A 16,141-nucleotide genomic window follows, 5' to 3' on the forward strand; every position below is an offset into this window, starting at 1 on the left:
TTAAAGAGAGTTTGTAGTTTCTATCCTGTCGTTTCAATTTACCCTGCTCTGAAGCACATCTTTCACAGTAGCACCTTCCCCAAAACTGTTAGTTCATCACGTTTCCACATCAACAACAAAAAAAAAAAGATAAGGAAAAAAAAAATGAAACCGTTCAAGATAAAGCTGACCTTATTACCCACTGATTTCACAACTGCGCAGTCGACAAAAGTGTTGAAGATGTTTGGTTTTGCACGTTTGTCTTGCTGCAAACTGTACTACTGACTGCCTTGGGTAGAGTCCAGTCCACGCCAATTTCAGAGGTGGCGGTGACTTAATATCTCCAGAAATGAGTTTAACGCTGGGTGTTATGGGTTTTTATGTGGTGGCCAAGTGAGTTTTCACAGTACTCATTTTGTTGCTCTGTGGCACCCAGTATTACTGATAAACATTAGCAGATCCAATAAAATAAGGCTGGTATAAAGATCTTCCTCCTGTGACTCAGATCCTAATCTCTTTCACATTTTGGCAGCCATATCACTTGAAAATAGTATAAGTGAATGGCATTCTGGGTAGCAGATCGTTAGCTCTCAGCTTTTACAACTTGTTGTGAAGCATCAGTCTGCAGTTACAAATCAGTTCTATAAGAAATAGCCTTACGGTTGGTCGAGTATACACATTTATACTATGATCAAATGAGGACGCAGAGGCAGAAAACATTTGCTCTGCTTCAAGCACTTCTAGGCACAGTGGTCTCAAGGGTGGTCTGGTCTGGGGTTTAGAAAATTTTATCTCCGTCTTTGATGCTTAATTTGAACTTTTGGGGCAGAAAATGACTGAACACCCTCTGAGGGTATGTTATTACCAGCCCGTATGAGGTGGGCGTTTCTGCAGCAGAAGAAGCCACTGCTCTCTGGGAATAAAGTGCACCCTTGGGTTGGAGGCAGCGGTGAGGTGGCTGTTTCTCTGGAAATAGCAGTCATGGGGCTGGACCGTGGAGCCATCAAGTGGAGCCAGGCAACCCATCTATTACAACGTCTGGGAGCAATTGGAGGACGTTTTTCTCCCTGCCAGTTTTCCGCCGCACGTGTCCCCAACAGAGCAATGGGTGGAGGCAGGGAGAACATGTGGCTCCAGTGTTTAGAGGGGGGATGTTTGAATTGGAGTGAAGAAGAACCCGTGTGACAAAGAGGAAAAGCTCGATTTGTCATAGACAATACTAGAGAGCTGTGATACGAACGATTCCCGTAGGATCGGCTCAGTAAGCCCAAATACACTGTCTCTGCTCTACAGCCTCTTCTGTTGACACGATGATAGGCTCCCGTTTGTTTTCACTGGTAGATATTCTGAGGGATACAGCGATAAAATCATAGAAGGATATCCAGTATGAGTGGACAAAGTCTGCCTGTAGATCTCACAGATGTTTCTTTTCAGTTCACTCTTATAGGACATGTACCAGTTTTTTTGTATGAGCGTTACTTGGATACATTACAGCTGCCTTCTTTAGGAGTTACATAAGAACACCCATAGTGTGCTTCTGAGGTAAGGGTCATTCTCAGAATGCAATAACATTTCAACCCAAATTGATTTAGAGGAAATTGATGCTCTACTATGATGCGCATTCTGTGCTCTCTCTCTCTGTCTGTCTGTCTCTGTCTGTCTGTCTCTGACTCTTTCCCTTGCTGTCTATCTCTTTTTTTCTCTGACTGTCTCTCTTTGTCAAACTCTTACTCTCTGCCTCTCTCACCCTCTCTGTCTCTCTCTCTTTCTTTCTGACTCTCTCTCTCTCTCTCTCTCTCTCCCTTTTTTCCTCAAGCTCATCTGTTCCTATGTAAACATGTTATACTGTGTTTATCTTCAATGGTCATTATTGAGAAGCAGTTCAGATTTCAAACAGTATTGACATTCTCATATCTGTCAGTGGGGCAACAGCTGAACAGAAAGAAAAACATCCATCCGTTCCTCATAAACTCTCGTGTTTTTACCCTCAAAGATCAGTCTCAGAAAGCCAAACGCAAACATTTTAACGTTTTGTGTCCACTTCCCAGTGAACGTATAATCTCATTCAGGAGCATTAGGAGCTTCAGCAGCCAGGCAAAATATTTCTCCATTTAGGCCTTTCACAGCGTTGGTTGCTTTTAATGCGGACAAAAGGAATGCATTATCAGAAATGTATGCCAAATCCAGAGGCTTGCTCATGGAAACAAAGGCATGGTGTATGCGCAGATGAAAACTGCCCTGCTTTGCCATTCAAATAGTGCATTAGCACACTATCACCATCCAAGATAGGCGTTAATCAAGGTCTTATACAAGAAATTTGACACTCTGACACTTGTATTTTTGTGTAACCAAAACCACTGGGATGCCTGTGGCTACACACAACTGAAACTGAAAGGCTGAAGTGCTGGTTTTTGGATAGTCAGGGAATTTATTGCATAATTTATTCCTGTTATATTTTGAAAAAGGTACTTCCTGGAATTTCCTGGAAATGAAGACATGGTAGGGTGCAAATCTATGTATGAATTCGCATTCTCCAAAGTTTTGACATTCTATGCTTTGAATAAAAACAGTATAAAAAATACAGGGAAATGAAAAAGAAAAAAAAACCCAATAATCTGTATTGTAAGTAACTTCTTTGCACTAGTCTGCACAGAGGAGCTGTGAGGAGGGTTAGCCTAGAGAGGCATTTCTGTCTGTAGGTCAGTATCAAACCTGTCAACCCTCTCCATAAGGACTCCTCACATTCTAAAACCCAGAGTCAAAAGTTCCTGGAGACAGGAACGTTACTATGTATATAGGCTCAAATATTCAAGTTTAGGCAAGATTTTCACATCAAAACAGATTGGGATTATAGCCATCGATACAGACAGTGGCAAGGATTCTGTAGCTTGAATTCATCAGACCAGTTTTCAATATAAGTAATTTTGAAGTGTGTAAGTGTGTGTTTGTGTCTGTATGTAATCGTGTTTAACTGTTTGCACAATAGAACGTTGTGTTCTTGTTCACTGGGGCAAGGCTTCTCCCACTGGAGTGCTCTTTCAGCCTGATCCACTTCATTGACTCTGGAGCCTTTCTTGTACTCTCCAAACCTATTCTCTAACCACGTTTCACTCCAGTCCTGCTGTCCGTTCAGTCTAATGGGAGGTAAACCATATTACTGTGGCTTAATAACGTTCACTAACTGATAATGTAGAAGATTTGCAATAATGCCTTGTTTAGCCATTCTGGTTAACTATCTAGTACTACTGAATACTTTACAGTTTCACATCAACACTGTTGAATTTTTCTTTTGCTCTTCAGTTATTTACTTCTACAATGGCTTGTTTAAATTTTTATGCAAAGTGCTATACCAAAGACTTGTGACCTTGCTCCTGCTGTTGGCATGGGCTCCTGCAGATTGGGAGGAGTTTTGGATAGGCTACTCTTCTAAACCCACAAAGAGACTCATGCAACCCAACAGAGCATAATGTTAGAATCTATTTATAGGAGCCAAGAGCCAAATCGTCCTAAAGTAGTTTCTTTAGGTTCTAGAATGGAACACGGAACTATCGCCTGGACTCTGTTCCTCTAACAGTGTAAACAGCTCTTTAAGGTTCTGGACCATTCTTTAACATACAAAGAGCTCCAGTTTTACACATATTGACTGTGTGGCTGAACATGAGATAAGTGCAGAATTTGGGAAGGACTGAATAGGTTAGATAAGCAGTGAGGGAGAAGACTGGACAAATGGTGCCAGTGGCCTGAATTGTTTTTTTTTTTTTTTTCGATATGAGATTTACAAAACGAACAAACTGTTCAAATAAAGCTCTCTCTCAGCCTACCTGGCAAGTCATCAGAGAATGTCACAATGAACTCCGGGAGAGGGAGAGGGAGAGAAACTTCCACAAAAGTAGCAGAACTCCAAGGGAGTAGGTAACAAACGTTCCTATCAGCAAAGCATAACTTGGCTGTTACTGAAGAAGTTTTGTGGTAGCCCTGAGTTAATGAGCGAAGTGTACACTCGGCATTTCAATACAACATGGCTGAAACAGAACAGACTGTAGTATTTCTTTTCACTGAACATGATATTAGCACCTAATAAGATATTGGATAGGTTTCTTTGCTGGAAAGGCAGTTCTAGTGAAAGATTGGATATTAGATATTGTCTGCAATTGCACTGTGACATGATCAAACCACAACCAAAGTGTTGCAATGAACCAGTATTTGAAGTATGAATAGATTTTGCATAGAGCTCTGTGAATCGCTACCGGAATCAGCCATTTCTGTTAAACGGATCAATTACAGCTTGTGGGGCATGAAAACCATACCATGGTATGTTTATTTTTCTGAGTTTCTATTTCCATTTCTAAACAAGTGCTTCTTCACAGCCATTATGTATGCTGACTTTGATTACTCAGAGAAAACGTTAATATACTTGAAGCATGACCTTTCCATGTAATGATGACAAACAAAGTTAACCATGCAATTTTGACTAATGTAATAGAGAGAAATGTTGGTTTACTGACTGGAGGCTTCAAACCAAGGAAAAAGAAAAGAGAGGCAAGTTTTTTCAAAGACGCTGTTTTCAAATAGGCATGGAACCTAACTGAGCACAAATGAATGAGACATTAGGCTTGGATTACATTACGACTGCCTTGTTTGTCAAACCTCAAGTACTCTGTCCCTTCAGCCTCATCATTGTCAATAATATGAGCTTTCAATGGACTTCAATGGGTTCCACTCTTCGTTTAAAGACTAGTTGAGTGTTATTTACGGTTATGGAAAGACCATAAAGGTAATTACAACCTGAAAGGTTTATGACTTCTTTTCTTAGCTTGTTATTTTCTTTCTTCTTCCTTTTTTTTTTTTTTTTTGCTTATAAGGAAGTCTGCCCTCCACAAGAGAAACCTGTACTAGCTGGAGGTCTTTCATTTTCAACACAGGAGCTGCTCCCTCTGCTCGAAATAAACCAGGGTGCCTGAGGGGGCGAAACGGCATATTGGGCAGTGAGGTAGTGATTTGTGGGAAGAGAGGGTATCCATGACTTCACAGGGGCACATGGGCGAAATCGACCCCGCTGAAGCGCATGCAGAGAGTGGCACACAGCCAGCCCGGCCAGCTGGCACTACATGCCCGGTTCACAGCCACGCTGGTGAGGATGCCAAACGCGGAGCTTTGAGGAAGGGCCTCGGGAGACACCGGGAATATGTCAAAATATCGGTGCCGGAAGGGAAGGGAAGCCGTCTGCCTCTGGAGTGGTGGAAGACAGGCATCGCTCTGGTCTACGCCGTGTTTAACCTCGTCTTGACTACGGTAACGATCACAGCGGTGCACGAAAGGGTCCCCGCCAAAGAGAGTAGCCCACCGTTGCCCGACAAGTTCTTTGATTACATTGACCGCGTCAAGTGGGCGTTTACGGTGACCGAGGTCAATGGGATGGTCCTGATGGGGATTTGGATTGTTCAGTGGTTCTTTCACAGATACAAGTAAGAACCACAAATACGCGCTTCTGTTGTGCAATGTTTCATAGCACAGTTCAGAAGTTGCCCACTCAGTCATTGTGCGGTGTTTGTGATTAGATCAGTAGTAATTCAAAAGACCTTCCTGTAAAACTTTATTCAATTAGGAGACTTTGTATGATAATGTAATTATAAACTCTGGTCTGCTGTGCATTTCCAGGGCAATAGTGGGTAGAAGGTTCTTTTTCCTGATTGGCACCCTTTACATGTACCGTTGTGTCACCATGTACATCACCACCCTGCCCGTTCCTGGCATGCACATGACCTGTGCCCCAAAGGTGAGTGGTACTGACCGGAGATGAGGAATTTAAATTTTCAAATATTGATGTTTTCCATGTCCCTCAGGGTTTCATACAGAGAGACTTTCAAGCAACAGAATCCATTTGGGTATCAGTAATAGTCCATGGAAAAGAAGGATATTAATGCTGCGGATATAGTGAGAGCAGACTGGAAAACAGCCCCTCTGATCTCTCAGGCTTTGAAAAGATATTTGTGTGGCTCTTGTATGGGGCTTTGAGAGGAGCAGAATCTTACATTTTATCACATCACAAAATTCAACCTATCAACTTAAACTCAGGTCAAACGAGTCTTTTGTCATTGCCGATGATATGGAGCTAGGAAAATGTTTGGTGATAAGTGAGATTATGACAATTATAAATGAAACATCATTGAAACATAAAACATTAATGACAAACATCTCTCTCTCTCCCCCTGCTTTCCAATACAATATCCCATGCCCCCATCTCTCTTTCTCCTCCCCTCCCTCCCTCTCTCTTTTTCTTTACTCTCCCTTCCTCTTCTCTCACCTTAATTCATCCCCTCTCTCTCTCTCTCTCTCTCTCTCTCTCAGCTGTATGGTGACTCACAGGCAAAGCTGCAGCGTGTCTTGCAGCTGATCTCTGGGGGCGGCCTGTCAATCACAGGCTCCCACCTGTTGTGTGGTGACTTCCTGTACAGCGGGCATACCGTCATGCTAACGCTAACGTACCTGTTCATCAAGGAGTGTGAGTCCTCTCTGACAACCATCAGATAGACGCCACCTCACCCGCCAGATAAATCATTCCATTTAATGTTATTCACGCTGTCCCAATAAAACAATGGCAAAGTCCTTGTTTTCCATCATGGTTGTAGGTCCAGGGTGAAGTTATAACTTGTCTTTAAAGCCAACTTAAAAACGGAAACCAGTTTAAAAACTCCTATATTGAGCCAAAGTGGTCCTAGATGAGAGTATCGTTCTAACGTAGTTCAAGCACAGCTCTTCCAAAAGACGACCGCAAAACAAGACCAGTGGGGTCGACAGTTGAAGTGTGTCCAAATCAGGCTTTTGATTCTAGTTTCTCCTGTCTCCAGACTCTCCTCGCTCTTTCTGGTGGTATCACTTGCTGTGCTGGCTCCTTGCTGCTGTCGGTGTAGTGTGTATCTTGGTGGCCCACGAACATTACAGTGTGGATGTGGTGGTGGCCTATTTTATAACTTCACGACTCTTCTACTGGTACCACACTATGGCCAACGTGCAGGTAAGAGCTGCACAATTCAAATGATGTGTAATATGATAGTGTGACAGGTTTCAAAACTGGGAAATGATAATCAAATTCGCTCAGTTTTATAACAGAGAGTCAAACTGCTCTGTTTCTGTATAGCACTTCTGTGAGTTATGCTGTATTACATAATGTCTGCAGAACACAGAGGGAAAGTGTTTAATGTTGTTTCTAGGTTGGGGACTTCAATGAGTCTGAGGTAGGTGTATTTATGGTGATGTGACCCTAAACATGTGACAAGCTGTGGAAAAATGTAGGTGCTTTACTGTGTGGAATGTTGTTTGAAAACCATCTGTGCTGAGAGGCAGGTATAGCTAAATCCACTGGTGTTTAAAGCAAAAGCCGATCAGAAATATACATACGCAAAGGGTTCTGTTGAGAGAGTACACACACACTCACACATACACACCCCAAGGCTCTGTGCTGAGAGCACACACATAAAAACACCCTGAAGACTCAAGTGTGGATGGACACACACACACACACAATGTTCTTCTCAGAGAGTACGTGTACATACACACATATACATACACAGACAGACACATGAACACTCTCCTTGCTGACAGCCCATGCATAAGCTGTGATAAAGCATCAAGTATCAAAAGCTCTTCCAAACCATTTGGTGCACGTGTTTACAGAGCTGAGAGCCTGTTGACATCCATTAGCCCAAGCATATGAGAAACAAGTCCCACAAGACACACATCTCATAGAACAGGTGCTCTAACCCAGTCCAAGCTTTTTAAAAGCAATGAAATAGCAAAACAGTTATAATCCCATACTTACAAACAGATGATACCTTCCCAGCCTCAAACTAAAACTGCACTAAAAATGAAGTCCTATCCAGTGCATTTTTTTGTACCCTTAACCGATCATGTGTGTGGAGGCCTCCATTTTTCATCTCTGAGTTGCCCTTTTTCCTGTTCTTCTTTAACACATTGGCAGTTAAGTCACTTAGCAACATTTAGAATATCTGGCTTTACAAATTATAAGTGTATGGGTCACTCATCTGTCGATGGAATAAACTCAGTTTAAATTAATATTGGCAGCGCTGCTATATTTACAAAAGCCAGACATCAAACTCCGATTCCGCTTTCAGCCGCATCTCCTCAGCTTGCTTGTAATCGTAGCAGATGCCAGTTGTTTATTTTCTGATGGAAGCAGCCAGGAGACCTTCTGTTTCTCTAATCACTGACTCCCTTTCTGCTCTCTCCTACAGGCTCTCAAATGCTCTCCGAACAACTACCTCTCCCACACGTGGTGGAATCCCATATTTAACTTCTTCGAACGGAACGTGCAGACCCAAGTGCCCTGCTCCTACTGCTGGCCCGTCACCTGGCCCCCCACCTGCTTGAAAAACCCATGTAAGAACTATTCGATGGTGCAGAGCATCCGGGAGGAGTGATTCATCGGCACACAGAGGGAGGGCCCTGTTCCAAATGACTAACCATGTTCCCATCTCCCTGCACACGCCGTTCCCTTTGTTTTTATCCTCTGATATTTCAGGGGGGATACAGGCAGTATGAATAGAACCCCGTGCTGAAATGAAATAATGACGTACAGACATTTAGAAACACATCATTTCATTGGCCATTTTGTTCTCCCCACCAGAATACACACCGAGAGGAGTGTTCAGGGAGGAGAGAAGGGAGGAGGTGAATGGGGTTTTTAAGAGTTTGTTGTCAGGGCCAGGCCTTCACCACACAGTGTTGCTTTGCATTGACCACGATGTCAAACTGTTTTGCATCTGTATTTGTGTTTATGGTTGACCAAATATTTCAAACGATTTATACCAAAGACTGTGTGAGAGATGTTTCACTTAGGGTTGTTGGGGTCATGTCGAGAAGGTGTGTGTCGTAACTGTTTGTTTGTCTGTTACTGTTTTTCAGAGGAACCGAGGTCCAGAAATACTAAATGTAAGGTTAAAAAGAACAGTTTATTAAATGAACCTGTGTTTCTTTGTGATTCAGTTCTTTGTTAAATTAACTGCACGGTCACATTTTGTTACTGCAAAAAAAAAAAAAAAAAAAAAAAGAGGAAGAAGAAGAAAAAAAAGAAAAGAAAAGCAATTACATAGATCAGCAACATGCTGTTCAAATGTTGAAGTATTCAGAGCAGACACAAACGTGCCTTTTCAATGCATGAATATTATGTTGCAAACCAAAACATTTCACTCTCTCTTTTTTAAACACATTTACTTAAATGATCTGAGTTGTACCAACATTTCATTTTAAATTATCTATTGTTTCTGTTGTTTTATAGGAGTTTTTTTTTTTCAACAATTTTATAAATGCACATTAAATGTCTCAAATTATTACCAACCGGATGAGTGTCGTTGCTCTACTTACTAATAACGCTCTGATTTCTAACACTCGAACGACGTCATTTCATGATCACAAGCGCATACGATGGAAGAATACGCACCCCTGTAGCCCGTATCATTGATAAACTGCAAACCCAAATAACTACTCCGGCTCCTTTCATTTAATTAGGTGTTCCACAAAGTTATTAAAATATTAGTCAATAAAAGTGGAAGCATTCTGATAAGCTGCAGGAGAGACTTATTTTGAAGACGCTCAACACACATGTCGATGGTAAGTTAGTTCTGGCCAATCAACGTACAGGTTATCAGGAAGTGCGCAAACGTTTTTGCTCTGAATGGATGTATCTGGAGGGCTCGTACTTGCTTCCGCCAATACGAATTTATTCTCCAGTAACTGTCCAATAACAGCGAACTTTTTAGTTAGCCAATGAAGAACGGGAAAACACACAGTACCGATGTTGTTTCCTAACAATTCAGAATGACCATGGCGGCTGCCAACGTAAGCAAAGATGCCAGTAGGTGGACTTTTCATATGACGAAAATGTCATTTTTTAGCAGCGCCAGGAACAAATCAATGGCTTAAAACAGTTGAACTCTGCTGGTGCAACATGGAAAAAATCTTTGGGCAGATATGGCAGGAGATATCGCACACGACTGTAACGTTACTGTCTTACGGCAACTTATTGGCCCTAACGGCATTTGTTGTCGTTTTCCTTGTTATGCGATATTATCAAAGAAAAAAAATGTTCTCCAACTGTCCACCGGGTCCCAAACCATGGCCCATCGTTGGCAATTTTGGGGCTTTCCTCGTGCCCTCATTTATTTCGAGACGATTTGGACGGGATCGTGAGGAAATCAACAAAAAAACGGCAAATCCGTTGCTGCCACAAGTTGGTTTGATGGAGCTGTCAAAAGTCTATGGAAACATTTACAGCCTATACATTGGAACCCAACTAACCGTGATTCTAACGGGATACGATGTCGTGAGAGATGCGCTCTCCAACCACCCAGAGGTTTTCTCAGATAGACCAGAAGTGCCCATCATAACCATTATGACGAAGCGAAAAGGTAGAGAACTGCACTGGCTTGCAGTGTTGGTGTATTTTATTAACTATGTATTGATAAATTACTGTTTGATCAAGCAACTCATTAAACATCGGGATCGTAGTTATCTGATTCCAGTTAAAGTGTAGCATGTAAATAATAGAGAGCAGTTTTAAAGGAAAAACTCTGTTGAAAATAGTGATGTTACTCAATTGACAGTCATGTGTTCCAAATTTGATTTAAATGCTTGTCTATTTAAGATTACGTCACGACTGTGACGGTTAGGGGGAGAATCAAAGATCTTATTGTATTGACTTTGCTGATGCACAGCAGAGATACCATTCAAAACGTGTTTAAAACAAACTTTTCAAAACTCTTTGTCTCAATTTGCCAAAAAAAAACAACAACAATTAAGTATCAAATCATTGAGCTGCATGACAGTCTCAAACTCTCCCTCTAAATGCTCTTTTTTCCCCATAGGCATTGTTTTTGCACCTTATGGCCCAGTGTGGAGAAAGCAGCGTAAATTCTGCCACACTACTCTACGCAGCTTTGGTTTCGGCAAACTGAGTCTGGAGCCGTGTATCCTGGAAGGACTGGCCATGATCAAGGCCGAACTCCTCAGGCAGAACGAAGAATCTGGAGGTTCTGGTGTGGACCTGTCCCCCCTCATCAGCAATGCAGTTTCCAATGTCATCTCTTCAATAAGCCTCGGTCAGCGTTTTCACCACCAGGACCAGGAATTCCGGACCCTTCTGGATCTTATGGCCCGAGGGCTACAGATCAGTGTGAACAGCTCCGCAGTACTCATTAACATCTTTCCCTGGCTCTACTACTTGCCCTGTGGGGTTTTTAAGGAGCTCCGGCAAGTGGAAGGTGACATTACAGCTTTTCTCAAGAGGATCATTGCCAGACACAGGGAAACCTTGGATCCAGAGAACCCCAGAGACTTCATAGACATGTACCTGGTAGAGATGCAGGACCAGCAGGCAGCAGGGACAAGGGACGTCAGCTTTTCTGAGGACTACCTCTTTTATATCATCGGTGACCTCTTCATCGCGGGGACTGATACCACTACCAACACCATTCTGTGGTGTCTGCTGTACATGTGCTTGTACCCTGATGTCCAAGGTACTCGCACCAGGTTAAACTCACACAATGTAATCACAGTTGTATATCATTTTTTAATGGTGCATTTCATGGAGAGCAGAGATTGACAATATGTGCTCAGCTTTACAACATAAACAAGCTTCCAAATGAAAGTAAGAAGATAAACATTCTAAACACCCAGAACAGGCATTTAATCGGTTGATCCTTTTTTATAATAACTGGTTGATTACTGAGTAATACATTTGAAATGTCCCCAAGAGATAAGAAAGTGTCAAAGTCTTGAATTATGAGCTGAAATGCATTAAGTCTCTAATGACTCATGATGTCTTGTGTTGCAGAGAGAGTTCAGAAGGAGATTGATGCAGTAGTGGGGTTTAAGAGGACACTATCACTGACAGACAGGGGCACTTTGCCATACACTGAAGCCACTATCATGGAGGTACAGAGAATGACTGCCGTTGTTCCACTGGCTATACCTCACATGGCTTCAGAGACCACAGGTGAGGAAGTGAAAACAGACAACAACCACTTCTCTTTGCATAAAAACACCTAGTACAAGCAGCCTCTTTGAGTAAGGGTGCTGGTCTAGAATCACATGATGTCTCTCATAATCCAAAAGATTTCAGTTACGTGGATCATTGATAGCTGGTCCTACATCAGTACGTGCCAGTTCCGCAAATGCTCCCCAACACAATGAGCTCTCAGTTTTTTTGAAGTTAATGAGGAAACGTTGTCCTTCTGCTTTCACCAGCCCAAACCAAACTTGTGTGTGTGGGAGGGGGGGGGGTGAGCTTGTGTTATTTTTGTTTTTTCTCTTCCCAGTATTCCGGGGATACACTATTCCTAAGGGCACCGTCATTATCCCAAACCTCTGGTCGGTTCATAGGGACCCTACCGTATGGGAAAATCCAGATGACTTCAACCCAGACCGATTTCTGGATGACAAGGGAAATCTTCTAAGAAGAGAGTGCTTCATTCCATTTGGAATAGGTAGAAATTCCAGTGAGACTATATTACATCAATGTTAATGAGTTTATCACCGTCAAAGACAAGTAATGTAGTTGTAGAAAGAATCGTTTGTATTTGCTTTTACTTTGTACATTTAATATTATTTGCATGGGAAGAAGAAGTCATAACATTGTACATATCTGGTGTACCCTCAATCCACTGACCCATGTCTGACCACATTAATCATTATAAACTAGCTTTTGTTGCAGTCAGAGTAAAACAGTGTTTTGAGGTAAAAATATGTTTTTTTAACAGGTCGCAGGGTATGCATGGGAGAGCAGCTGGCCAAGATGGAGCTTTTCCTGATATTTACCAACCTAATACAGGCATTCAGTTTCAAGTTTCCAGAAGGACATCCCCCTCCACCCATGCATGGCCGTTTTGGTCTAACCCTAGCTCCATGTCCATACACTGTCTCTGTTGCAGCCCGTGGATCTGGCCAGAACCATTTTAACAAATAACGGGGGTGGGGGGTAAATATCAGCACATTCACCAACTGTGTTCTGGTCTAAACTTCGGGGTCAGAGTGTGGGATTTGATAAGAGAGAGTTTGTATGTGTGGTCTTTTAGTCAAGAGCAGTCGCTCTGATTTAATCTCATTCGGATCTGGCTCCTGTCCAGAGTGGAAAAGACGTTTCAGCTGGCTGACATACCGGGACATAAGATACATGCCTGCTTCGCACCCCCCCCCCCCCTCCCAAAATCAGTACTGTGTTCTGGTCCAATGCTTTTCAAGCTGAGCAGTTTTTCAGTTTCGTAACAAAGAGATTTAAGTGATTAATGAAATAAGTATTGTTTGAGGGGCTTGATATGCAACACATGGTTTTATCCTATTCTTGAGATATTCCACTGCACTTTAATGCATTTAATGCAATCGACTTTTACCTCATTTAAATAATTTAACAAGTCAAGGGAATTTCACTTTTTGACAATTGTCTCACTTGTAATTACACATCAGTTTTCTGATGTGTTATTTCAGCAGACCAGTATACCAATATTTTTGTCATTATCATTTTGATATTTAGTATCCATATCAATGTGCACCTAACTGCACAAAGACGGCTTTCCACCAGTGTTCTTAAATATGACTATTAAAAAGGTTTATCTCCTGTGACAAATGCAAACATTATCAGTGTCACAGTATAAATGGGAACTTTGCCCTTAACTTTCTGTTTTCAGATAAAGGCATTGCTGCTCTCAGTTAAATTTGAATTTATAATGAAATCACTGGAACAAACATTAAAAGATTTTATATGATTAAAAAGAATAATCATTTTGTCTTTGAAGCAGTTCTGTGGTCATGTTTGATTTTTGGAGTGAGAAGGTAGGTTTCTTAGATCACTAATGTCTTTTTACTTGTTAATGAAGTCAGTCAATTAAATACAGTGGTAAATAAAGTTTTACCCCAAAAACCAAAAACCCACAGTCCTTTCATGGAAACTTTGGCTAACAGTCCACATGTAGTATACCCCAGTAAACATAGCAAACCATTTTCTTTTTCACCCCAGTTCTTATACATGATTTTTTTTTCTTCAAATGTGAGGCCAAATCACATGAAATACATATTCTTGGTTTAGGAGAACATTCCACACTTTCTGCTTTTGATCACTAAGACTAATGTTAATTATAATTTTAAGTCTGTACACTTCTTCTTCTTCTTCCCATCGCTCACTGTTAGAAAATATAGGCACCATGTGTATCATGTGGTGGGTGTATACTTTAACTTAGTGTATGATCACAGCAGTTTTAATGACGACGTTGACCATTTTAAATAAGAACCAAACACATGGTGTCATTACTGAGACTATGAATCATATGTTCCGTCAGAATACATGAATGCACATAAATGAATGAAGTAGATCTAATCTAGGCTTCTCTAAGTGGGAACTTGTTTATCTTATATCGAAGTAACATGAGCTAAAAGGGCTAAATAAATGGAGGTACAAACTGAACTTTGACCAGGGCGACCTGTTATAGCTCTAATGAGAAGCCAATGATTTAGTAGCCTTGTTTTAACAGTTGTTTCCATTATAGTTTGTAACATTAGTGTGCAGCGTTAGCTCCCAGCTGGAGCTGTTACTTTTTTGGCTGTTTGGACAGGGCTAAGTCATTTACAGCTCACAGGGTTTTTCTTACGGCCACCCCGCGGAATGTTCTGGAACGAGCTGAAAGGTTAACAGTGGTAGGGTCCATAGGGGTATCATCTCCAACTGATAACCTAACCTTGCACTAATGTCACCATCATGGCTTACGAAAGCACAGGAGAGGAAGTCAGTCCTCACATCAGCTCGTTTGAGCGGAAGTGTCATCTCTGGAAATGGTGCCAAACAGAATGTGGTCCCTATAACTCACACGATGCCAAAGCCACAGGACAGAAGCAGGACTGAGCTTGGGCAGATATGCCTGACACACCACGCATTGGTTTTGTTTTTATTCTCCCGGTGTCTTGGGAGTTACACATCACCACACCAAATGTCCGGTCACTCCACAGAGATCCCACTGTGTGGAAAACAAGTCATGTCAGCTTCCACATAACTTCAGTCCTGACTGATTCCTAGAGGAACAGCGCGGCCCTTTAAGAATGGAAGGCTGTTTGAAACAGGGGAAGAGCTGTTATCAGACTGATCCTTCAACAATAACGCCAGGACTGTGGCCAAACCATAACACAAACTCACTCAGATCCACATTTATCAACAATGTCATCGGCTGACATTATGAGGAAATGCAAAATCAATATCAGAATCAATTATTAGTGGATTATAACTGCCTTAACCAATCCCTGCCCTTTGTTTCTCCTTTGATGCAAACTGCATGCATTTACGACTGCTGTTAATTAAGACCGAGCTCTTTCTGATAAGAGTCAGTCAGATGTAGACCTTCAGGCTAAAGCGTATGGAATTCTTCACCTACCTCTGCATGGAACTTTTGGTCTTACCCTAACCCTCATGCCCACGTTGCTTGTCTGACAGTCTGCTGATCAGGCCAGTACCATTCTAATGATTAAAAGTGGTGGCACACATCAGGACAACCAGCCGTGGTTTTACGGCCTAGACTTAGCTGAGGTAATCAAAGAGGATATTAATTACGAGGAACAGCACGGCTGTGAATGGCAGCTTAGCAACGAAACAACTGTTTCCTCCCTTCTATGGATTCAGTTAGACGTGGCATATACCAACAGCGACCTCTGCTGGACAGAAGTAGAGTGACAAGAAGCAGAAGGAAACTCATTTTAATGTGACTTTGCAGAGACAAACAGAAAAGTGTTATGGTCACTGTATCAGGATTACAGGGCATCTCTGTCGTGCATAAACTTTTATTTTGATGTATGGAGTAACAAATTTAATATTCGCCATTTAAATCAGTACTTGGTTTTGATCTGAAGGTTTGAACAGTTCTCATATTTTATCATGAGACCATTTATCTCAGAATCTTGTGGTTTGATGGAAAACCACTTGTCTGAATAGGATAAGCCATTATTTCTCCATCCAAGAAACAGAAACTGATGACCAAAACAGGAGCTAACCATATCCTGCCATATTCTCCCAGTACAATTTGTCTGTTTCTCTAAATAACCCTCTGCACTAAAGGAACGATTACCACATTTAAAAACTGAAATAAAAAAAAGGTTTGAAATGGTTCCACTC

At 41.7% G+C, this 16,141-nt stretch overlaps 2 protein-coding genes across 2 annotated transcripts; both read left to right on the top strand.

Moving 5' to 3' along the window:
- Positions 1-4,998: 4,998 nt before the first annotated feature.
- On the top strand, positions 4,999-8,417 carry sgms2a (sphingomyelin synthase 2a). The gene is made up of 5 exons (XM_030788273.1): positions 4,999-5,444; positions 5,638-5,755; positions 6,328-6,481; positions 6,828-6,994; positions 8,232-8,417. The coding sequence occupies exons 1-5, from the start codon at positions 4,999-5,001 to the stop codon at positions 8,415-8,417; spliced, it is 1,071 nt and encodes a 356-aa protein (XP_030644133.1).
- Positions 8,418-9,877: 1,460 nt separating this feature from the next.
- Positions 9,878-13,642, top strand: cyp2u1 (cytochrome P450, family 2, subfamily U, polypeptide 1). Its single transcript, XM_030787965.1, has 5 exons — positions 9,878-10,403; positions 10,860-11,510; positions 11,828-11,989; positions 12,312-12,479; positions 12,753-13,642. The coding sequence occupies exons 1-5, from the start codon at positions 9,944-9,946 to the stop codon at positions 12,956-12,958; spliced, it is 1,647 nt and encodes a 548-aa protein (XP_030643825.1). The 5' UTR covers positions 9,878-9,943; the 3' UTR covers positions 12,959-13,642.
- Positions 13,643-16,141: the final 2,499 nt, after the last annotated feature.

The sequence above is a fragment of the Chanos chanos genome, chromosome 11 (assembly GCF_902362185.1).
Source record: "Chanos chanos chromosome 11, fChaCha1.1, whole genome shotgun sequence".
NCBI lineage: Eukaryota > Metazoa > Chordata > Actinopteri > Gonorynchiformes > Chanidae > Chanos > Chanos chanos.